Source organism: Pristiophorus japonicus, chromosome 4 (assembly GCF_044704955.1).
Source record: "Pristiophorus japonicus isolate sPriJap1 chromosome 4, sPriJap1.hap1, whole genome shotgun sequence".
Taxonomy (NCBI): Eukaryota; Metazoa; Chordata; class Chondrichthyes; family Pristiophoridae; genus Pristiophorus; species Pristiophorus japonicus.
Genome location: NC_091980.1, coordinates 3,600,155 through 3,623,855, shown reverse-complemented (window position 1 = coordinate 3,623,855; position 23,701 = coordinate 3,600,155). Strand labels below are relative to the sequence as shown.

The following is a 23,701-nucleotide window of genomic DNA, read 5'->3' as shown; positions in this document are numbered from 1 at the left end:
ATTTAGCGTCTCATCCAATAAAAGTTTGTGAGAGGTCTCGCCAGAGACAGTGAAATGAATGCTTTTTGGTTAACTCCTGGAAAATAAATTCTGTTTCCATTGTCCATTAGGAACAGGAGGAGGCCATTCGGCTCCTCAAGCCTATTCCACCATTCAATTATTTGTGTAGTTTGTGGTTTCACTTTGCATATTTGTAACATCGGTGTCAGCCAGGGCTCAAGTGGATGGTTCTCCCTCTCTCCACTGAGTCAGGTGGTCATGGGTTCAGTACCCACTCCACAGACTTGAGCACATAAACCAAACTTAAAAATACTCAGTGCAGTACTGAGGGAGCGCTGCACTGTCGGAGAGGCAGTACTGAGGGAGTGCTGCACTGTCGGAGGGGCAGTACTGAGGGAGCGCCGCAGTGTCGGAAGGGCAGTACTGAGGGAGTGCTGCACTGTCTGTCGGAGGGGCAGTACTGAGGGAGTGCCGCACTGTCGGAGGGGCAGTACTGAGGGAGCGCCGCACTGTCGGAGGGGCAGTACTGAGGGAGTGCTGCACTGTTGGAGGAGCAGTACTGAGGGAGTGCCGCACTGTCGGAGGGGCAGTACTGAGGGAGTGCTGCACTGTCGGAGGGGCAGTACTGAGGGAGTGCTGAACTGTCGGAGGAGCAGTACTGAGGGAGCGCTGCACTGTCGGAGAGGCAGTACTGAGGGAGTGCTGCACTGTCGGAGGGGCAGTACTGAGGGAGCGCCGCAGTGTCGGAAGGGCAGTACTGAGGGAGTGCTGCACTGTCTGTCGGAGGGGCAGTACTGAGGGAGTGCCGCACTGTCGGAGGGGCAGTACTGAGGGAGCGCCGCACTGTCGGAGGGGCAGTACTGAGGGAGTGCTGCACTGTTGGAGGAGCAGTACTGAGGGAGTGCCGCACTGTCGGAGGGGCAGTACTGAGGGAGTGCTGCACTGTCGGAGGGGCAGTACTGAGGGAGTGCTGAACTGTCGGAGGAGCAGTACTGAGGGAGTGCTGCACTGTCGGAGGGGCAGTACTGAGGGAGTGCTGCACTGTTGGAGGAGCAGTACTGAGGGAGTGCTGAACTGTCGGAGGGGCAGTACTGAGGGAGTGCTGCACTGTCGGAGGGGCAGTACTGAGGGAGCACCGCACTGTCGGAGGGGCAGTACTGAGGGAGCGCCGCACTGTCGGAGGGGCAGTACTGAGGGAGCGCTGCACTCTCGGAGGAGCAGTACTGAGGGAGTGCCGCACTGTCGGAGGAGCAGTATTGAGGGAGTGCTGCACTGTCGGAGGAGCAGTACTGAGGGAGCGCCACACTGTCGGAGGGGCCATCTTAGAATCACTGAATCTTACAGCTCAAAAGAAGACCATTCGGCCCATCGTGTCTGTGCTGGCCCTTTCAAAGAGCAGACGTGCCTAGTCCCACACCCGGCTTTTTGTCCGTAACTCTATGGCCTGAAATCGGTGAAGGCCAAGGCCTGCCCAAAGGACTGTCAATGGCCGCCGAGAAACCGGGCGGTAGTTTGCCGGGAAGATTCCTCTAAATGCGGTGGCAGTACCGCTCGGCGGCAAAATAACGGCATATGCTATAAATCTGGCCGGCAGTCGGCGGGAGCTCTCAATCTCGGCCGCCCACGTGCCACCGAGGATGGAGTGTGGCCCAGGGAGGGCGGAAGAGCTGGAAATAAAAATCATCACAAAGAAATAAAAATACAGTGGAACGCCTTCAGGGGATCCCATCCAGGTAAGTCACTGTGAAAAAAAACGTGAAAGATGTTCACTAAACTTTTATTGCAGGTCTTTGTGCTCACCGTCGGGGTTAGACCAGGCTCCATGCAGCGGGCCTTCCCGTGCTGTCCCCGACTCCTGCCGACTCCCGCCCGCACCAATATGGCAGCTCGGGGGGGGGGCCGGGGGGGGGGGGGCGCGGGAGGTCACTTGCGCTACTTGGCTGCCAGCGGCCGTTTCCCAGCGGAGCTCCCCTCCCACCCACTCTAGCCCGTGTGTAAACTGGCACAGAGGGCAGACTGGGGGCAAAAGTGGGCGGTAAGGCCATCAAAATCAGGGCCTGTGCCCCATCCTGAGATACCTGTCCGACTCCCTGTTACAACTATTGATGGAATCCGTTCCACCACCTTTCCTGGTCAAACATTCCAGGTCCCCACAACTGTCGGAGTGAGAAAAATTCTCCTCCGCGCTCTCGATCGAATTCCAGTGACCTTGAATCGATGACCTCTGGTTACTCACCCACGCGCCACAGGGAGCAGTCTTTCTCGCTCTCTACTCGATGGAAACCTTAATCCTCTCAAAAACCTCTCGGGGGGTCACCTCTTATCTTTCTCTGCTCCAAGAAGAACTGTCTAACTTTCCCCCCAACCTCACCCCCCGCTCCCGAACCCAAGGCCTCTGACTGTGTTTTGGTCTCCTAATCTGAGGAAGGAGGTTCTTGCTATTGAGGGAGTGTAGAGAAGGTTCACCAGACTGATTCCTGGGATGGCAGGACTGACATATGAGGAGAGACTGGATCGACTGGGCCTGTATTCACTGGAGTTTAGAAGGATGAGAGGGGATCTCATAGAAACATATAAAATTCTGTAGGGACTGGACAGGTTGTATGCAGGAAGAATGTTCCCGATGTTGGGGAAGTCCAGAACCAGGAGACACAGTTTAAGGATAAGGGGTCAGCCATTTAGGACCGAGATGAGGAGAAACTTCTTCACTCAGAGAGTTGTTAACCTGTGGAATTCCCTACCGCAGAGAGTTGTTGATGCCAGTTCATTGGATATATTCAAGAGAGAGTTAGATGTGGCCCTTACGGCTAAAGGGATCAAGGGGTATGGAGAGAAAGCAGGAAAGGGGTACTGAGGAAATGATCAGCCATGATCTTATTGAATGGCGGTGCAGGCTCGAAGGGCCGAATGGCCTACTCCTGCACCTATTTTCTATGTTTCTATGCAGCGGACTAGGGGGCAGCCTGCAGATTGGGCCTCGCTCGGCCCAGCTTTACCCTGCAGGGATTCTGCACATACCCCCCGGGCCAGGAGGGCAAGGCCAGCCCTGAACACAGCTGTACGTCTCCGAGACGCCACATCTGCTGAGGCAGCAGATAATTGCGCCCGTGATTGTAAATTCGACAGGACCAGGATCAGCGGCCTGCTTTGTCAGGAGTGGGTAAGGTTACAATCCAATCACTTGGAGTTCCCAAAGCTGCCATGTAAGTTGAGCTCCGCCCAAGTAGGGTTTATTATTTTTACATTCCCGCTGATAGAAGGTCTAAATACAGCGCCGCACACCAGATGTGCAGCTCCAGTCAATGTGCAAAAGGAAGACAGACTTCTATTTACATCGTGCCATATCAGGCCACACACACACGCCACAGTGTTCTCCGTCAGCCGTGGCTCAGTGGGCAGCACCCTCGTCTGAGTCAGGAGGTCGTGGGTTCAAGTCCCACTCCAGGAATTTGAGCATAAAATCCAGGCTGATACTCCCGGTGCAATGCCGCGCTGTCGGAGGGGCAGTACTGAGGGAGTGCTGCACTGTCGGAGGGGCAGTACTGAGGGAGCGCTGCACTGTCGGAGGGGCAGTACTGAGGGAGTGGTGCACTGTCGGAGGGGCAGTACTGAGGGAGCACCGCACTGTCGGAGGGGCAGTACTGAGGGAGTGCCGCGCTGTCGGAGGGGCAGTACTGAGGGAGTGCTGCACTGTCGGAGGGGCAGTACTGAGGGAGTGCCGCGCTGTCGGAGGGGCAGTACTGAGGGAGCGCCGCACTGTCGGAGGGGCAGTACTGAGGGAGCGCCGCACTGTCGGAGGGGTGGTACTGAGGGAGTGCTGCACTGTCAGAGGGGCAGTACTGAGGGAGCGCTGCACTGTCAGAGGGGCAGTACTGAGGGAGCGCCGCACTGTCGGAGGGGCAGTACTGAGGGAGCGCTGCACTGTCGGAGGGGCAGTATTGATGGAGTGCCGCACTGTCGGAGGGGTGGTACTAAGAAGGTGCTGCACTGTCGGAGGGGCAGTACTGAGGGAGTGCCGCACTGTCGGAGGGGCAGTACTGAGGGAGCGCTGCACTGTCGGAGGGGCAGTATTGATGGAGTGCCGCACTGTCGGAGGGGCAGTACTGAGGGAGCGCTGCACTGTCAGAGGGGTGGTACTAAGAAGGTGCTGCACTGTCGGAGGGGCAGTACTGAGGGAGTGCCGCACTGTCGGAGGGGCAGTACTGAGGGAGCGCTGCACTGTCGGAGGGGCAGTATTGATGGAGTGCCGCACTGTCGGAGGGGTGGTACTAAGAAGGTGCTGCACTGTTGGAGGGGCAGTACTGAGGGAGTGCTGCACTGTCGGAGGGGCAGTACTGAGGGAGTGCTGCACTGTCGGAGCTAGCGTACTTCGGATGAGATGTTAAACCGAGGCCCTAATTGCCCTCTCGGGTGGATGTAAAAGATCCCATGGCACTATTTTAAAGAAGTGCAGGGGAATTCTTCACGGTGTCCCTTAACCAAAGTCACTAAAACAAATGATGTGGTCATTATCACATTGTTGATTGTGGGAGCTTGCTGTGCGCAAATTGGCTGCCGAGTTTCCCACAATACAACAGTGACTACACTCCGTTGACTGTAAAACTCTTTGGGAGGTCCTGAGGTTGTGAGAGGAGTTGTAGAGAGGCAAATGAATTCTTTCTTTTCAACGGTTATGTTTGTATAGATGCACAGCAGGATCTCACAGCAAGCAACAAAATTAATAACGGTCGGTCAGTTTTCCCGTGGTGCTGGTGGCTGAGGGAGGAATGAGGGCACTGGAGATACTGCTACTCTTCCTCACACAGTGCCGAGGGAGCCTCTGCTTACACCCTCAGCTCATGGACGGGACCTTAGACAATACTCACTCAGCACATGCTTGGTGAGAGGGAGCAGGGGGGCAGGGGGGTGGGGGAGGGGCAGGCCTCTGTTGCATGCTCCGATCCAGGACTCGGGCTCGAACCATAACTATTTTTGGTAGAAACTTTAAATCACTAGGACCCACAAATTAACAATTTGGAACTGTAACAAAAACCCGTAATCAAACTAAAATTTGGTTGCCGGGGGTGATGACGCACTCCAGTCCCTCCGGTGCCCACCTCTCGCGGAAGGCCGCGAGCGTACCGGTGGACACCGCGTGCTCCATCTCCAGGGACACCCTGGCTCGGATGTAACCGCGGAAGAGAGGCAGGCAGTCGGGCTAAATGACCCCCTCGACCGCCCGCTGCCTGGACCGGCTGATGGCCACCTCGGCCATGCCCAGGAGCAGTCCTACGAGGAGGCCCTCGGACTTGCCCGCTCCCCTCTGTTATATATACAGACTATAGATATACTCTCTGTGTAGTCACTGTATAGTTGCAAAAGATGGAGACTTGTTACCTGATGTACTATCAATAAAGTTTACACTGTGTATATACTATGCTGGCACCACTAGAGGGTGCAACTGGTGGAGACCGGAGTTTCCTACCCCTGTGGCAGAGGCTGTCCACCAGAGGGCACTGCGGTGGGACACCTGAGGGTCACCTGCATAGGTGTGCAGGGCCTAGTATAAAAGGCTGCCCACCATGGCTTGTGCCTCACTCTGGAGTTACGAATAAAGGACCAAGGTCACTACAGTTTGAGTACAACACATTGCCTCGTGGAGTCATTCATAAGTACATTACACACATAACACCCTCTGCACAGGGTGCCCAAAGATCACGGGGCTCGAGCCACAATCTCCAGACTCAGAGCCCAGGTGAAAGACTTGCAGCTGAAAAGCACTGATGACCGCCAATTTGCAGACGCCCCTTTTTGCAGTGACGTTCAGAATCACTCAGGGGTGTTCCGCAGACCTTGACAGTCACTTCCCGAGCCACAGTGCAGTGCAGCAGACACAGCAAAGGTGAAAATGCACTGCTCAAACGGGGAACATCACCACAACGAGACCCATTGGAGAGATGACCAAGTGATGGTTACAAGATGATGGAGAAGAGCGAGAAACAGAATCCGGACAGGTTGCTCACGGTGGAAAAGGATTCACACATCAGGGGCAGAAATGAGGACCATCGGATTAAGAAAGAAAGTCAGGAAAGAATTGTTCCATTGAGAGAATCAGAAATCGAGTGAGATAAACGTCCAGAGCAGCTCAGGGAAACAAAGAATTGAAGTGTGTTCCATCAACAATGCAAAGGGTTTCTGCAGTGAGGGAATCGATGAAGGGATACAAGAGATAGAGATGCTGTCCGAAAAAGACACAAGCTTGTTGGGACTAATGGCCTATTCCTGCTCCTGAAGATTATTTTCAGGGATATCAGAAGAGCCATGATAGAGAGAAAGCTGTTCAATCCGTCTGACCTTCCCTCCCACAGCCCATGGACACTCTCCCCTATCACGGACCCCACCCACCCATTGAATCCCCTCCCACAGCCCATGGACACTCTCCCCTATCACGGACCCCACCCACCCATTGAATCCCCTCCCACAGCCCATGGACACTCTCCCATATCACGGACCCCACCCACCCATTGAATCCCCTCCCACAGCCCATGGACACTCTCCCCTATCACTGACCCCACCCACCCATTGAATCCCCTCCCACAGCCCATGTACACACTCCCCTATCACGGACCCCACCCACCCATTGAATCCCCTCCCACAGCCCATGGACACTCTCTCCTATCACTGACCCCACCCACCCATTGAACCCCCTCCCACAGCCCATGGACACTCTCCCCTATCACGGACTCCACCCACCCATTGAATCTCCCGAAGGAAGTGGATTAATAGTTTGGTCGGTTTGTGAATTGGTTTCCGGGGATTGGACATTCCCATTCCCAGTGTGTGTGGACAGTCCCATCCATTCCCCGGCTCTTAGGTCTGAACCTTCCACTCGTTACGCAAGTTTCATCATAAATCTTGTCAGCCCCGACTACTGTTTGTAAATATAGCAGCCAAACGCCATGGACAGGCATCTCTGGGGATCACAGCTGTTTGTTCAACAGTGAAGTCACTCTGTAATTCAACACGGATATCTGGCATCAGGAATAACAAGGAAAAACGCAATTAAACCGTGAGGGTTTTCCACTGCCGCCAGGGCTATTATGGTTTAGTTAATTGGAATCAGTTCCTGAGAGAAGTACAGACTCGGTCATCATCTGATGCAGCAGGGAGCAGAATGTTTTCCCCAGGAGCATCCCTCATCCTCTGCATCCTTTCATATCCTCCCCTCCCCCGTCCTCCCTTCCCCCGCCCTCCCCTCCCCCGTCCTCCCTTCCCCCGTCCTCCCCTCCCCCGTCCTTCCCCTCCCCCGTCCTACCCCTCCCCCGTCCTTCCCCTCCCCCGTCCTTCCCATCCTCCCCATCCTTCCCCTCCCCCGTCCTTCCCATCCTCCCCATCCTCCCCTTCCCCGTCCATCCCTCCCCCGTCCTCTCCTCCACAGTCCTTCCCCTCCTCCCCTCCCCCGTCCTTCCCCTCCTCTGTCCTTCCCCGTCCTTCCCCTCCCCCGTCCTTCCCATCCTCCCCATCCTTCCCCTCCCCCGTCCTCCCCTCCCCCGTCCTCTCCTCCACTGTCCTTCCCCTCCTCCCCTCCCCCGTCCTTCCCCTCCTCTGTCCTTCCCCGTCCTCCCCTCCCCTGTCCTCCCCTCCCCCACCTTCCCCTCCCCCGTCCTCCCCACCTGCCCCTCCCCCATCCTCTCCTCCCCTCCCTCGTCCTTCCCTCCCCTGTCCTCCCCATGCGCAAACCTCCCCTCCCCTCCCTCATCCTTCTCAACCTTTCATATCCTCCCCTCCTCTCCCTCATCCTCCCCTCCCTCATTCTCCGCTCCCTCCCTCATCCTCCGCTCCCTCACCCACACACTCTGCTCCCTCCCCTCCCTCAGTTGAGAGGCAGCACTCAGACATCCCGGTTGTCGTGCTGAAGACTTGTGCTCCAGAACTAGCCACGCCTCTAGCCAAGCTGTTCCAGTACAGCCACAACACTGACATCTACCCGACAATGTGGAAAACTGCCCAGGTATGTCCTGTCCACAAAAAGCAGGACAAATCCAATCCGGCCAATTACCGCCCCATCAGTCTACTCTCAATCATCAGCAAAGTGATGGAAGGTGTCATCGACAGTGCTATCAAACGGCACGTACTCACCAATAACCTGCTCACTGATGCTCAGTTTGGGTTGTGCCAGGACCCCTCGGCTCCAGACCTCATTACAACCTTGGTCCAAACATGGACAAAAGAGCTGAATTCCAGAGGTGAGGTGAGAGTGACTGCCCTCGACATCAAGGCAGCATTTGACCGAGTGTGGCATCAAGGAGCCCCAGTAAACTGGAGTCAATGGGAATCAGGGGGAAAACTCCCCACTGGCTGGAGTCATACCCAGCACAGAGGAAGATGGTTGTGGTGGTTGGAGGTCAATCATCACAGCCCCAGGACATCGCTGCAGGAGTTCCTCAGGGCAGTGTTCTAGGCCCAACCACCTTCAGCTGCTTCATCCATGGCCTTCCCTCCACCATAAGGTCAGAAGTGGGGATGTTCGCTGATGACTGCACAGTGTTCAGTTCCATTCACAACTCCTCAGATAATGGAACAGTCCATGCCACATACAGCAAGACCTGGACAACATTCAGGCTCGGGCTGATAAGTGGCAAGTAACATTCGTGACACACAAGTGCCAGGCAATGACCATCTCCAACAAGCGAGAGTCTAACCACCGCCCCTTGACATTCATCGTCATTACCATCACCGAATCCCCCACCATCAACATCCTGGGGGTCACCATTGACCAGAAACTTAACTGGACCAGCCACATAAATACTGTGGCCACAAGAGCGGGTCAGAGGCTGGGTATTCTGTGGTGAGTGTCCCACCTCCTGACTCCCCAAAGCCTTTCCACCATCTACAAGGCACAAGTCAGGAGTGTGATGGAACACTCCCCACTTGCCTGGATGGGTGCAGCTCCAACAACACTCGAGAAGTTCGACACTATCCAGGACAAAGCAGCCGCTTGATTGGCTCCCCATCCACCACCTTCAACACTCACTCCCTCCACCACCGGCGCCCCCTGGCTGCAGTGTGTACCATCTACAAGATGCACTGCAGCAACTCGCCAAGGCTTCTTCGGCAGCACCTCCCAAACCCGCGACCTCTACCCCCTAGAAGGACAAGGGCAGCAGGCGCATGGGAACACCACCACCTCCACGTTCCCCTCCCAGTCACACACCATCCCGACTTGGAAATATATCGGCCGTTCCTTCATCGTCGCTGGGTCCCAATCCTGGAACTCCCTCCCTAACAGCACTGTGGGAGCACCTTCACCACACGGACTGCAGCGGTTCAAGAAGGCGGCTCACCACCACCTTCTCAAGGGGCAATTAGGGATGGGCAATAAATGCCGGCCCTGCCAGCGACGCCCACATCCCAAGAACGAATAAGAATTAAGTCAATCCTTTCCCGACTGCCTGATGCTCAACAGGGAACCAACACACAGAACAATACCCAATGTATATCGGAATTGGGGACCAGTTGCAAAGCTGTCAATCTCAGTCTTGATAATGTCAATTGACCTTCTCCAGAATATATTGCCTTTTCGGGGAGGGAGTTCCCAATTTCTACTGGACTTAGACTGTCAGCTGTGGCTCAATGCATAGCACCCTTGCCTTGGAGTCAGAAGCTTATGTGTTCAAGTCCTGCTCCAGAAATCTTGAGCGCATAATCCAGCTGCAGTGCTGAGGGAGTGCCGCACTGTCGGAGGGGCAGGACTGAGGGAGCGCCGCACTGTCGGAGGTGCCGTCTTTCGGGTGAGACGTTAAACTGAGGCCCCGTCTGCTCTCTCAGCTGGGTGTTAAGGATCCGATGGAACTATTTTGAAAAAGAGTTATCCTTGGTGTCCTGGTTAATATTTATCCCTCAATCAACCCCTAAAACAGATTATCTGCTCCTTATCACAGTGCTGTTTATGGGAGCTTGCTGTGCACAAATTGGCTGCTGTGTTTCCTACATTACAACAGTGACTACAAAAAAACTTCATTGGCTGAAGTGGGACGTCCTGAGGATGGGAATGGTGCTATATAAATGCATGTCCTTCTTTCGTAAATAAAACCTTTTTATATATTTTAGGAACATTCAATGGCCTAGAAATCCCGGTTTCTGCTTCCCGCGGGCGTTCGACTGGATTCTAGAACAAAGATGCACGCCTTCCTGTTCCTGCCGCGCCCACGCTGTCCTGAGGCCACTGACTGCGCGTCGCAGCACATGCACATCGGGATATGCGCAGGGCGGGAGCTGCAGTCACATGGCTCTGGGCAGCCAATCAGGTAAAGTATATTCTCATTCATAATAATGGGAAATCCCTCAGTTGGAGTTCCCATTATTATGAATGAGAAAACGCCCCAAACACACAAAACATTAATTAAAAAATCGGAAAAATGCACTACATATTTAGCATTAATTTAAATTAAAATTATTTATGTATTATTAACAATAAATAGTTTTCCGATTTTTAAAAAAGTTTTTTTAATTATCCTTTTAAAATAAATTTAACGTAGTGGGCAGGGTTTTTAAAAATAAAATGTGTTTTTTCAATTTATTTTTTATGTTTTAAGTGTGTTTTAAAACTCTTACGTCGATAAAAGTTCGCTATACGCCTGCTTTTATCAGGCGCAAGAGTTTGCAGGACATTTGCTGGGCAAGATACGGCTCAATCCCACAATCTTGCCCCTGCGAATGTCCTGGGGATACGGAGAATCTGTCAAGCAGGTCGGAAAAACCGGTTTTCAGCGCATGTGCATTGTGAGCTGAAAAGCGGCTTTTGCAATGCCTCCCTGGGTCCGTACACGCCCCGTACACGCCCCGTACCGACCCGGGGAGCCCGGGATTTCTGGGCCAATGAATTCATCATCATCATAGGCAGTTCCTCAGAATTGAGGAAGACTTGCTTCACATCTTAAAATGAATCCTTAGGTGGCTGAACAGTCCAATACGAGAGCCACAGTCCCCGTCACAGGTGGGACAGACAGTCATTGAGGGAAGGGGTGGGTGGGGAGTCTGGTTTGCCGCACGCTCCTTCCGCTGCCTGCACTTGGTTTCTGCATGCTCTCGGCGACGAGACTCGAGGTGCTCAGCGCCCTCCCGGATGCTCTTCCTCCACTTAGGGCAGTCTTTGGCCAGGGACTCCCAGGTGTCGGTGGGGATGTTGCACTTTATCAGGGAGGCTTTGAGGGTGTCCTTGTAACGTTTCCTCTGCCCACCTTTGGCTCGTTTGCCGAGAAGGAGTTCCGAGTAGAGCGCTTGCTTTGGGAGTCTCGTGTCTGACATGTAAACAATGTGACCTGTACAGCCAGAGCTGATCAAATGCGGTCAGTGCTTCGATGCTGGGGATGTTGGCCTGGACGAGGACACTAACGTTGGTGCGTCTGTTCTCCCAGGGGATTTGTAGGATCTTGCGGAGACATCGAACATATTCTTGTGAAAGTAGATGCGTAGGCGGCCATTTACCCCTCCACAAGTCTCCCAAACAGTGAAGAGATGGACGGACAGTTAATCTCCGATGTTGTACAGTTAAGGAATGAATGTTGGCCAGGACACCTGGAGAACTCCCTGCTTTTTGTTGAATAGTGCCATTGGATCCCAATTTAACATCTCACCCAAAGGGACAACACATACACCCTCAGTGCTGCATAGAAACATAGGCACATAGAAAATAGGTGCAGGAGTAGGCCATTCGGCCCTTCTAGCCTGCACCGCCATTCAATAAGATCATGGCTGATCATTCAACTTCAGTACCCCCTTCCTGCTTTCTCTCCATACCCCTTGATCCTTTTAGCCGTAAGGGCCACATCTAACTCCCTTTTGAACATATCTAACGAACTGGCCTCAACAACTCTCTGTGGCAGAGAATTCCACAAGTTCACAATTCTCTGAGTGAAGAAGTTTCTCCTCATCTCGGTCCAAAATGGCTTACCACTTATCATTAGACTGTGACCCCTGGTTCTGGACTTCCCCAACATCAGGAATATTCCTCCTGCATCAGAACCTGTTCAATCCCGTCAGAATTTTATATGTTTCTATGAGATCCCCTCTCATCCTTCTAAACTCCAGTGAATGCAAGCCTAGTCGATCCAGTCTTTCTTCATATGTCAGTCCTGCCATCCTGGGAATCAGTCTGGTGAATCTTCGCTGCACTCCCTCAACAGCAAGAATGTCCTTCCTCAGATTAGGAGACCAAAATTGAACACAATATTCAAGGTGTGGCCTCACCAAGGCCCTGTACAACTGCAGTAAGACCTCCCTGCTCCTATACTCAAATCCCCTAGCTATGAAGGCCAACATGCTATTTGCCTTCTTCACCGCCTGCTGTACCTCCATGCCAACTTTCAATAACTGATGTACCATGACACCCAGGTCTCGTTGCACCTCCGCTATTCCTAATCTGCCACCATTCAGATAATATTCTGCCTTCCATTTTTGCCACCAAAGTGGATAACCTCACATTTATCCACATTATACTGCATCTGCCATGCATTTGCCCACTCACCTAACCTGTCGGAGTGTCAATCTAGCTTGTGAGCTCAAGACCCAGAGTGGGGCTGCAGAAGGTGCGATGAAGCCTCGTCTGTGGCATATTCCGCTGTAACCGGGATATCATTTTTTCAGTAGAAGTGCTGCCATAGTTCTCAACAGGTTTACGACCCGTTCATTTCCAAAGTCAGCGGCTGATCGTCACAGGTTTTATGCTCTCTTTTATTTTTAGTTTCACTCGGTTGATTCCAGAAATGAAGGGGTTGCCTTATGAAGATAGGTTGAGCAGGTTGGGCCTATACCCATTGGAGTTTAGAAGAATGGGTGGTGATCGTATTGAAACATATAAGATACTGAGGGGGCTTGTCAGGGTAGATGCAGAGAGGATGTTTCCCCTCGTGGGGGACTCTAGAACTAGGGGGCATAATTTCAGAATAAGGGGTCGCCCATTTAGAACGGTGATGAGGAGGAATTTCTTCTCTCCGAGGGTTGTAAATCTGTGGAATTCTCTGCCCCAGAGAGCTGTGGAGGCTGGGTCATTGAATATATTTAAGGTGGAGATAGACAGATTTTTGAGCGATAATGGAGTCAAGGGTTATGGGGAGCGGGCAGGGAAGTGGAGCTGAGTCCATGATCAGATCAGCCATGATCTCATTGAATGGCGGAGCAGGCTCAAGGGGCCAAATGGCTGACTCCTGCTCCTATTTCTTATGTTGTGGAAAGAAGTGAAGATTAATCAAGCTCTGTCATGTAATCGAAGCTCAGAAACAGCCTGAAAGTTGCTATTGCAATTCTGAGCAGCTTCATTAAATTACTCCCACGGGGCATCGCTCAGTCACATTCCCTGGACTACTGCCACACTCAAAAATACAAAAAAAACTAATTTCAGGCAACCGCTGGAGGAGACTCAAGCTCTCGCTGATGCCTCCGATCCTGACCCCAGGACACCCTAAGGGTTTTATTTTCTCTGAAACCTTTGAAATACATTTAGCAATCTGGCAGGAGTTCTTTTAGAAATCAGTAAATAACGGTTGCACAGCATTTAACTTCCACACACACAAAACAACCACAAGTCTTTGTTGTCAAAATTCCCAAGCTTCCCAAATCGTTTCCAAATTCAGAGCATCCAACTTGCAAACAAAGTGCTTATTCTTTGATCACTACTGCCTTCTCTTCACAGGAACAATTCCCCCTGCTTCCCCGCCATGGGCTGGACACTGATCCAGATGTTGTGATTTATAATTTACCAATTACCTTTTCCCTCTGCTGTTACCTCACTCCCACCTTCCCCAATCTCAAAGCCACTGAGAGGCGGTGCTCTTTCACTGAGATGACCAACTTGGGGCAACCAACTCCATGAGAACAAGCAAGCTTGGAAACTCAACCAAGGCAGTGTTATTACTGACACTGTGGGGAATGTAGTTATACTGTGTACTGACACTGTGGGGAGCGGAGTTATACTGTGTACTGACACTGTGGGGAGCGGAGTTATACTGTGTACTGACACTGTGGGGAGTGTAGTTATACTGCGTACTGACACTGTGGGGAGTGTAGTTATACTGCATACTGACACTGTGGGGAGCGGAGTTATACTGCGTACTGACACTGTGGGGAGTGTAGTTATACTGTGTACTGACACTGTGGGGAGCGGAGTTATACTGTGTACTGACACTGTGGGGAGCGGAGTTATACTGTGTACTGACACTGTGGGGAGCGGAGTTATACTGTGTACTTACACTGTGGGGAGCGGAGTTATACTGTGTACTGACACTGTGGGGAGTGTAGTTATACTGTGTACTGACACTGTGGGGAGTGTAGTTATACTGTGTACTGACACTGTGGGGAGTGTAGTTATACTGTGTACTGACACTGTGGGGAGTGTAGTTATACTGTGTACTGACACTGTGGGGAGCGGAGTTATACTGTGTACTGACACTGTGGGGAGCGGAGTTATACTGTGTACTGACACTGTGGGGAGTGTAGTTATACTGTGTACTGACACTGTGGGGAGTGTAGTTATACTGTGTACTGACACTGTGGGGAGCGGAGTTATACTGTGTACTGACACTGTGGGGAGTGTAGTTATACTGTGTACTGACACTGTGGGGAGTGTAGTTATACTATATTCTGACACTGTGGGGAGTGTAGTTATACTGTGTACTGACACTGTGGGGAGTGTAGTTATACTGTGTACTGACACTGTGGGGAGCGGAGTTATACTGTGTACTGACACTGTGGGGAGCGGAGTTATACTGTGTACTGACACTGTGGGGAGCGGAGTTATACTGTGTACTGACACTGTGGGGAGTGTAGTTATACTGTGTACTGACACTGTGGGGAGTGTAGTTATACTATATTCTGACACTGTGGGGAGTGTAGTTATACTGTGTACTGACACTGTGGGGAGTGTAGTTATACTGTGTACTGACACTGTGGGGAGCGGAGTTATACTGTGTACTGACACTGTGGGGAGCGGAGTTATACTGTGTACTGACACTGTGGGGAGTGGAGTTATACTGTGTACTGACACTGTGGGGAGCGGAGTTATACTGTGTACTGACACTGTGGGGAGCGGAGTTATACTGTGTACTGACACTGTGGGGAGTGGAGCTATACTGTGTACTGACACTGTGGGGAGCGGAGTTATACTGTGTACTGACACTGTGGGGAGCGGAGTTATACTGTGTACTGACACTGTGGGGAGTGGAGTTATACTGTGTACTGACACTGTGGGGAGCGGAGTTATACTGTGTACTGACACTGTGGGGAGCGGAGTTATACTGTGTACTGACACTGTGGGGAGTGCAGCTGGGAGTCAAGCACTGGCCACACAAGTTCTGTTTTTCTATATCCAGGATAATTAATACTCTCTCATTCATCCTATAGAATATATTAATAGAATAGTACAGCACAGAAGGAGGCCATTCAACCCATCAAATTTTTGACGGCTCTTTCAAAGGGAAATCATGTTTGACAAATTGTCTGGAGTTCTTTGAGGATGTAATGAGCAGGGTGGATAAGGGGGAACCAGTGGATTTGGTGTATTTGAATTTCCAGAAGGCATTCGATAAGATGCCACATAAAAGGTTACTGCACAATATAAGAGCTCACGGGGTTGTGGGTAATATATCAGCCTGGATAGAGGATTGGCTAACTAACAGAAAATAAAGATTCAGGATAAATGGGTCATTTTCCGGTTGGCAAACTGTAACTAGTGGCATACCACAGGGATCCTCTGCCCACCTGGGGCTCGCTTGCCGTGTAGGAGTTCCGAGTAGAGCATTTGCTTTGGGAGTCTTGTGTCAGGCATGTGGATGATGTGGCCTGCCCAATGGAGCTGGTCGAGTGTGGTCAGTGCTTCGATGCTGGGATTGTTGGCCTGGTCGAGAACACTGACATTGGTGCATCTGTCCTCCCAGTGGATTTGCAGGATCTTGTGGAGACAGCACCGGCACCTGGGAGTCGCTGGCCCAAGATCGCCCTCAGTGGAGGACGCTGAGCACCTCGAGTCTCGTCGGCGAGAGCATGAGAAAACAAGTACAGGTAGCGGAAGAAGCGTGCGGCAAACCAGTCCCACCCTCCCCTTCCCTCAACCACTGTCTGTCCCACCTGTGACAGAGACTGTAATTCCCGTATTGGACTGTTCAGTCACCTGAGAACTCACTTTTAGAGTGGAAGCAAGTCTTCCTCGATTTCGAGGGACTGCCTATGACGATGATGCTGGGGCCTCAACTATTTACCATCTATATTAATGACTTGGATGAAGGGACCGAGTGTAATGTTTGCTGATGATATCAAGATGGGTGGGAAAGCAAGTTGTGAGGAGTACACAAAAAATCTGCAAAAGGATAAAGACAGGCTAAGTGAGTGAGCAAAAATTTGACAGATGGAGTATAATGTGGGAAAATGTGAGGTTATCCACTTTGGTAGGAAGAGCTGAAGAGAAGTAATATATTATTGAAATAGCGAGAGAGTCGACAGAATGCTGTGGTTCAGAGGGACCTGGGGGTCCTTGTACATGGAACATAAAAGGTTAGCACACAGGTACAGCAAGTAATCAGGAAGGCAAATGGAATGTTGGCCTTTATTGCAAGGAGGATGGAGTATAAAAGTAGGGAAGTCTTGCTACAACTGTACAGGGTATTGGTGAGGCCACACCTGGAGTACTGTGTACAGTTTTGGTCTCTGTATTTTTGGAGAGATATACTTGCATTGGAGGCAGTTCAGAGAAGGTTCATCAGGTTGATTCTGGAGATGAACGGATTGTCTTATGAAGAAAGGTTGAGCAGGTTGGGCCTATACTCATTGGAGTTTAGAAGAATGAGAGGTGATCTTTTTGAGGATGTAACTAGTAGAGTGGACAAGGGAGAACCAGTGGATGTGGTGTATTTGGACTTTCAAAAGACTTTTGACAAGGTCCCACACAAGAGATTGGTGTGCAAAATCAAAGCACATGGTATTGGGGGTAATGTACTGACATGGATAGAGAACTGGTTGGCAGACAGGAAGCAGAGAGTCGGGATAAACGGGTCCTTTTCAGAATGGCAGGCAGTGACTAGTGGAGTGCCGCAGGGCTCAGTGCTGGGACCCCAGCTCTTTACAATATACATCAATGATTTAGATGAAGGAATTGAGTGTAGTATCTCCAAGTTTGCAGATGACACTAAACTGGGTGGTGGTGTGAGCTGTGAGGAGGATGCTAAGAGGCTGCAGGGTGACTTGGACAGGTTAGGTGAGTGGGCAAATGCATGGCAGATGCAGTATAATGTAGATAAATGTGAGGTTATCCATTTTGGGGGCAAAAACACAAAGGCAGAATATTATCTGAATGGCGGCAGATTATGAAAGGGGGAGGTGCAACGAGACCTGGGTGTCATGGTACATCAGTCATTGAAAGTTGGCATGCAGGTACAGCAGGCGGTGAAGAAGGCAAATGGCATGTTGGCCTTCATAGCGAGAGGATTTGAGTATAGGAGCAGGGAGGTCTTACTGCAGTTGTACAGGGCCTTGGTGAGGCCTCACCTGGAATATTTGTTCAGTTTTGGTCTCCTAATCTGAGGAAGGACGTTCTTGCTATTGAGGGAGTGCAGCGAAGGTTCACCAGACTGATTCCCGGGATGGCGGGACTAACATATGAGGAGAGACTGGATTGACTGGGCCTGTATTCACTGGAGTTTAGAAGGATGAGAGGGGATCTTATAGAAACTTATAAGATTCTGACGGGACTGGACAGGTTAGATGCGGGAAGAATGTTCCCGATGATGGGAAGTCCAGAACCAGGGGACACAGTCTTAGGATAAGGGGTCGGCCATTTAGGACTGATATGAGGAGAAACTTCTTCACTCAGAGAGTTGTTAACCTGTGGAATTCCCTACCGCAGAGAGTTGTTGATGCCAGTTCATTGGATATATTCAAGAATGAGTTAGATATGGTCCTTACGGCTAAAGGGATCAAGGGGTATGGAGAGAAAACAGGAAAGGGGTACTGAGGGAATGATCAGCCAGGATCTTATTGAATGGTGGTGCAGGCTCAAAGGGCCGAATAGCTTACTCCTGCACCTATTTTCTATGTTTCTATGAAACGTATAAGATTCTGAGGGGGCTCGACAAGGTAGATGCAGAGAGGATGTTTCCCCTCATGGGGAAATCTAGAACTAGGGGGCATAGTTTGAGAATAAGGGACCACCCATTTAAAACGGAGATGAGGAGGAATTTCTTCTCTCAGAGGGTCGTGAATCTTTGGAATTCTCTGCCCCAGAGAGCTGTGGAGGCTGGGTCATTGAATATATTTAAGGTGGAGATAGACAGATTTTTGAATGATAAGGGAGTGAAGGGTTATGGGGAGCGGGCGGGTAAGTGGAGCTGAGTCCATGATCAGATCAGCTATGATCTTATTGAATGGCGGAGCAGGCTCGAGGGGCCGAATGGCCGACTCCTGCTACTATTTCTTATGTTACAATGTTCTTATCCAGTCAGTCCCACTCCCCCGCTCTTTCCCCATTTCCCTGCGATTTTTTTTCTCCTTCAAGTATTTATCCAGTATCTCCAGTCTGTCAACGTAACTGTAATCCCTCAACTGTAGATCTATTCCAGTAAATCCATTCTGTTCCCTCTCCAAAGCCTTCACGTCCTTCCTATAATATGGTGCCTAGAATTGGATGCAATTTTCAACTAGGGCAAACTAGTGTTTGATTCAGGCTTAGCATAACTATCTGCTTTTGTATTCTATGCCAGTATTTATAAAGGCCAGGATCCCACATGCTTTATTAACTGCTTTGCTAACCTGACCTGCCACCTTCAAAGGTTTGTGCACAAGCACCCCCAGGTCCCTCTGTTCTTGCACCCCCTTTAAAATTGTTCCATTTAGTGTGTATGATCTCTCCTCATTATTCCTTCCAACCTTATACTTTTCTGTCTCGAATTTCAGCTGCCGTATCTCTGCCATTCCACCAGCCTGTCTATGTCGTTTTGATGTCTATCACTATCCTCCTCACTGTTCACTATACTTCCATGTTTTGTGTCATCTCCAAATTTCGAAATTGTGCCCAGTATACCTCTGTCCAAGTCATCAATGTATTATCCAAGACAGCAGTGGTCCTAGTACTGAACCCTGGAGAACACCATTATATACTCCTCTCCTGTCTGAGAAACAGCCATTCACCACAACTCTCTGCTTCCTATCCCTTAGCCAATGTTGTATTCATGCTGTTACTGCCACTTTTATCCCATGGGCTTCAATTTTACTAATAAGCCAAGTATGTGGCACTTTCTCAAACACCGTTTGGAAGTCCAAGTACACCACATCAGCCCCACTGCCCTCATTGACCCTCTCTGTTACCTCATCAAAAAACTAGATGAAGTAAGTTTAACATGATTTGCCTTTAACAAATCCGTGTTAGCTCTCCTTAATTAATCCACACTTGGCTGTTCATTTTCTCCCGGATTATTGTCCCTAAAAGTTCCCCCACGACCGAGGTTAAACTGTTGTCACCAGGTTTATTCTGTTTCCCCCTTTTTGAACAAGGGTGTAACATTTGCACTGCCTTATACCCCCGGTGTTGCCTCTGCTTGCCCCCGTGCAGCAGTGACCCACTCATTGTGTCGTCCCAAGACTCTGGAGCCTGTCGAGCACAGGTGATGGGGCAGGTGCCTCCAACAACCCAAACATAAACCCTGCTGTCATCTGAAGCCAATCGACACAGTTTATGGGTCCACTGACCGATACGCTTCATGACGACCTTACAATGAAAGATAGAAGAGGTGTGAGCAAAAAAAGGGGGAGGGAAAGAGAGGTAGAAATCTAGAGCGCAGTTTAGTTAGGATCGGGGCAAGACAATCTGAGGGCTTGCTGCTTGGGGTGCAGACTGCACTCAGGTTGTAGTAAATTAATTCTCTACTTCTACTTCAGAACAAAACAAGACTTTCATAATGGTGATAGAAACCACACAGTCCGAGCTCAGTGGGTTTGTGATCTGTTGTCTGGGCCCAGTTTCACACAGCCCATCGATTCTCACTTGTTTGGGGTCAGACACAAAATGATGATGCCATGGGCCTTACTGGGATGGAGGGGAGAAAGCTGGTGGAGAAAGACAATGGAGGGAAGAGGAGCATGAGGAGGGGAGAGGAGGATGGAGGGGAGGATGAGGAGGGAGATGAGGATGAGGGAGATGAGGATGAGGAGGGATGAGATGAGGAGGAGGGATAAGGTGAGGAGGAGGGAGAGAGGAGGGGTGAGGCTGACGATGGGGAGGGAGGATGATGCGGAGGGAGGAGACGGGATAAGGAGGGGGGAGGAGGAAGGAAGATGATGAGGATGTGAGGGTGAGGGAGGATGATGAGGAGGAGATCTGCGCAGACCATGATGATGAGGAGGAGATCTTGGCCTGGGGGTGTTGAGCCAAGGTCAGACTTTGCCCAGCCAGCCTCGGGCAGATTGATCAAGATCAGATCCAAACCCCAGTTATCATTCATCAACACATTGCAAGCCTCATCCAATTAACACATAATCGGCAGTATAATTTGCTCATTAAAATCTCTCCATGTCTACTTATAAACCAACAGGATAGTTCTTGACTCATCCAGATCCTTGCCACATAACCCGAGAATGATAATTCTACTGACGCATTTTTAATATTATTCAAATCACACAGTCTGCCTCCAGCAGTGACCAGTTTATTGGACAATGTCAAACTAGATTATTCATTCTTTAAACAAATAAAGATTAATCTGGTTTGTGGCCGGGGGGAGGGGTAAGGTGAAAGCAGGGAACAATGGTAAAAATACACAAAACATTCGCGACAAAATAGACCAACTAGTGGCACAAATAGACAAATTATTTTGATCGAATAGCCATTATGGAGGCGTGGTTGCAAGGTGACCAAGGTCGGGAGTTAAATATCCCAGGGCACTTGATGTTTGGGAAAGACAGGCAGGATGGGAGAGGAGGGGATTACCTTCATTTTGAATCACATTGATATTCCCACTGGAAATGCTGACTATTTGCAATCCTGTCGCTCATGGTGACCCGGGGTAATTCACCCCTCCCTGCTGTGCAGAAGGAGACAGAGTCCCATCTCCAGCATTATTACGCTGGATGAGCGTGGGGGACACAGTAATATGGTGTCACACTGCAATTAAATCCCAGCTCCAACCACCAAAAGACTTGGAGAGAAGATCCACCATAAATAAACAATTTGATCAAATTCGCTTGTCGGCAGATTTCCAGGATCGACTATAAGGGTTAAGGAGTTAATATAAAGTGGCTCAGAGTAACCAGATCTCCTTACAATCAATCTTAATCTCTCTCCCTTACATTTGAACAAGACCTGTGTTACATTCTATCCTTGTTACAGCTGCAAGTAATTCGCCTTAATTTTTTTTATGAACGAGATAATGCAAAGACAACAAAATGCATTTCAGGGTGGACAGATTTTATTTGCAAATACAGTTAGCGAGATGGGCAATCGACCAGGAACATCTCCTCTCAACTCACTGGGAAGAAAGCAGTAAATTGGTTTACTGCCTGGTGATTGCGGCACTGTCCTGTGACCAGGGTAGGCACACACTCCCCAGTCTCCCTCCCTCCAGAGAGGACACTCCATCCCTCAGTCTCCTTCTCTCCAGTGAGGACACTCCATCCCTCAGTCTCCTTCTCTCCAGGGAGGACACTCCATCCCTCAGTCTCCTTCTCTCCAGAGAGGACACTCCATCCCTCAGTCTCCTTCTCTTCAGAGAGGACACTCCATCCCTCAGTCTCCCTCCCTCCAGAGAGGACACTCCATCCCTCAGTCTCCTTCTCTCCAGTGAGGACACTCCATCCCTCAGTCTCCTTCTCTCCAGTGAGGACACTCCATCCCTCAGTCTCCTTCTCTCCAGTGAGGACACTCCATCCCTCAGTCTCCTTCTCTCCAGGGAGGACACTCCATCTCTCAGTCTCCCTCCCTCCAGAGAGGACACTCCATCCCTCAGTTTCCCTCCCTCCAGAGAGGACACTCCATCCCTCAGTTTCCCTCCTTCCAGAGAGGACACTCCATCCCTCAGTCTCCCTCTCTTCAGAGAGGACACTCCATCCCTCAGTCTCCCTCCCTTCAGTGAGGGCACTCCATCCCTCAGTCTCCCTCCCTCCAGGGAGGACACTCCATCCCTCAGTCTCTCCCTCTCCAGAGAGGACACTCCATCCCTCAGTCTCCCTCCCTCCAGGGAGGACACTCCATCCCTCAGTCTCTCCCTCTCCAGTGAGGGCACTCCATCCCTCAGTCTCCCTCCCTCCAGGGAGGACACTCCATCCCTCAGTCTCTCCCTCTCCAGTGAGGGCACTCCCTGGTCTGGCAACTGCGAATAAGTTCAGATCGCTCCCGTCTCCCGGGCGGGAGTTGGCAAGTCCAACGATTAACAGCCTCAAATCGGTTCTTACCAATGAGTGAAGGACAAAACAATTCACAGTCCCCTCCCCAACAACTCCACTCACTATTGCAACTTCACCTCCGACACCCTGGGGACATGCAGTCACACCCAGCCTGAGCCAACCTCACCAAAATCTCCTGCAGCAAGAAATCCCGCAGATTCATTCTCATTCCTGGGAAACATCGTACAGCAGAAGTGGTTTCTGTGCCCTACCTGATTTACACACAGCTCCAATCCAGATCCACAGAGGCAGGGTAAAAGGCTTCTTCATTTCTAGATGTCCAGTCCTGGAGTGATTTGAATTCTCCGGTTAAAATGAGAAAAATTTTGAATTTCTCCTCTCTCTGGTGAATCAGGTGAAGACACAGATACAGCGCTGACCAGCTCCGGGGACAGGCAGAGAGGTTGATGCAAGCCACCAGGACACTGTTTGGAGGAAATCTGTGCACCGATTAGCATCAAATGAGATGCATTTCCTATTTCCTTTTGGCAAATCTCTCGCCACTTCCACCAGCCCGCAGAAACAAAAAGTACCCCCCCCCTTTCTCCAACTTTAATCTGACCCAAGTGAACCACATTCCCCGCGATCTCCAAACAAGAATTACATTTCTCAACCAAAGTTTTGTTTTAAATCTTTCCAGGCGCTAAACTTCTTCAACCGTGCGGTAGGATTAAACGTGTTTCACTTCTTCATATTCAAAATATAATTTTCCCTTTGCCTTTAAGATTGCATTTCAAACCAATCGGTGTTTAACCAGATGTGGTGGTATTCTAATTAACCCGACAATAAGCCTTTGAGAATGAAAGATTCCTATTTAAAGTTAATAAAATTAGTCCATATCATATATTTAAAAAATCCCTACACTTCCTGTCAATTCTTTTAAAAATCCCGATGTCCAAACCTACAATGAAAATTTTCTATGTAAACCTGTCACATTGTAATTACATCCTCCCACCAGTGGTGGCGCTGTACCCCTAGTTTTGTATCTCCCAGCTCCCCAGGCAGAAAAGCACCTAAACTCCAACTTACTCTGCCTCTCGGCTTCCTCTGCCGCCGTTAGTAATTATTACACATAATGTAAAATCAATTATTAAAAAAATAAAGACAGAATGTATGACTTTAAGACGAGGACTGAATTACATCTGAACAGCCTGGCTAATGTGTCCCCTGTCTGCGAACCCCACTTTGCTTCCAGAGAACACTTGGTCAACTACTAATATATCAACTAGTAATATATAACATTCACTGGCCCTGGAATTCCGGCCGGGGGCTTATTTCGGACGATCGCCTCTGACCGGAGAATTTTTCC

The 23,701-nt window shown here is 50.4% G+C and overlaps 1 protein-coding gene across 1 annotated transcript in view; it reads right to left on the bottom strand.

The window, feature by feature from the left end:
* flt4 (fms related receptor tyrosine kinase 4) overlaps positions 1-22,774 on the bottom strand; it is a 355,428-nt gene extending 332,654 nt beyond the window's left edge. Inside the window, exon 1 of the mRNA XM_070877096.1 lies at positions 22,605-22,774. Coding sequence (XP_070733197.1) covers positions 22,605-22,662 — 58 coding nt within the window. The 5' untranslated portion in view covers positions 22,663-22,774. The remainder of the gene's footprint in view (positions 1-22,604) is intronic.
* Between the last annotated feature and the right edge of the window lie 927 nt (positions 22,775-23,701).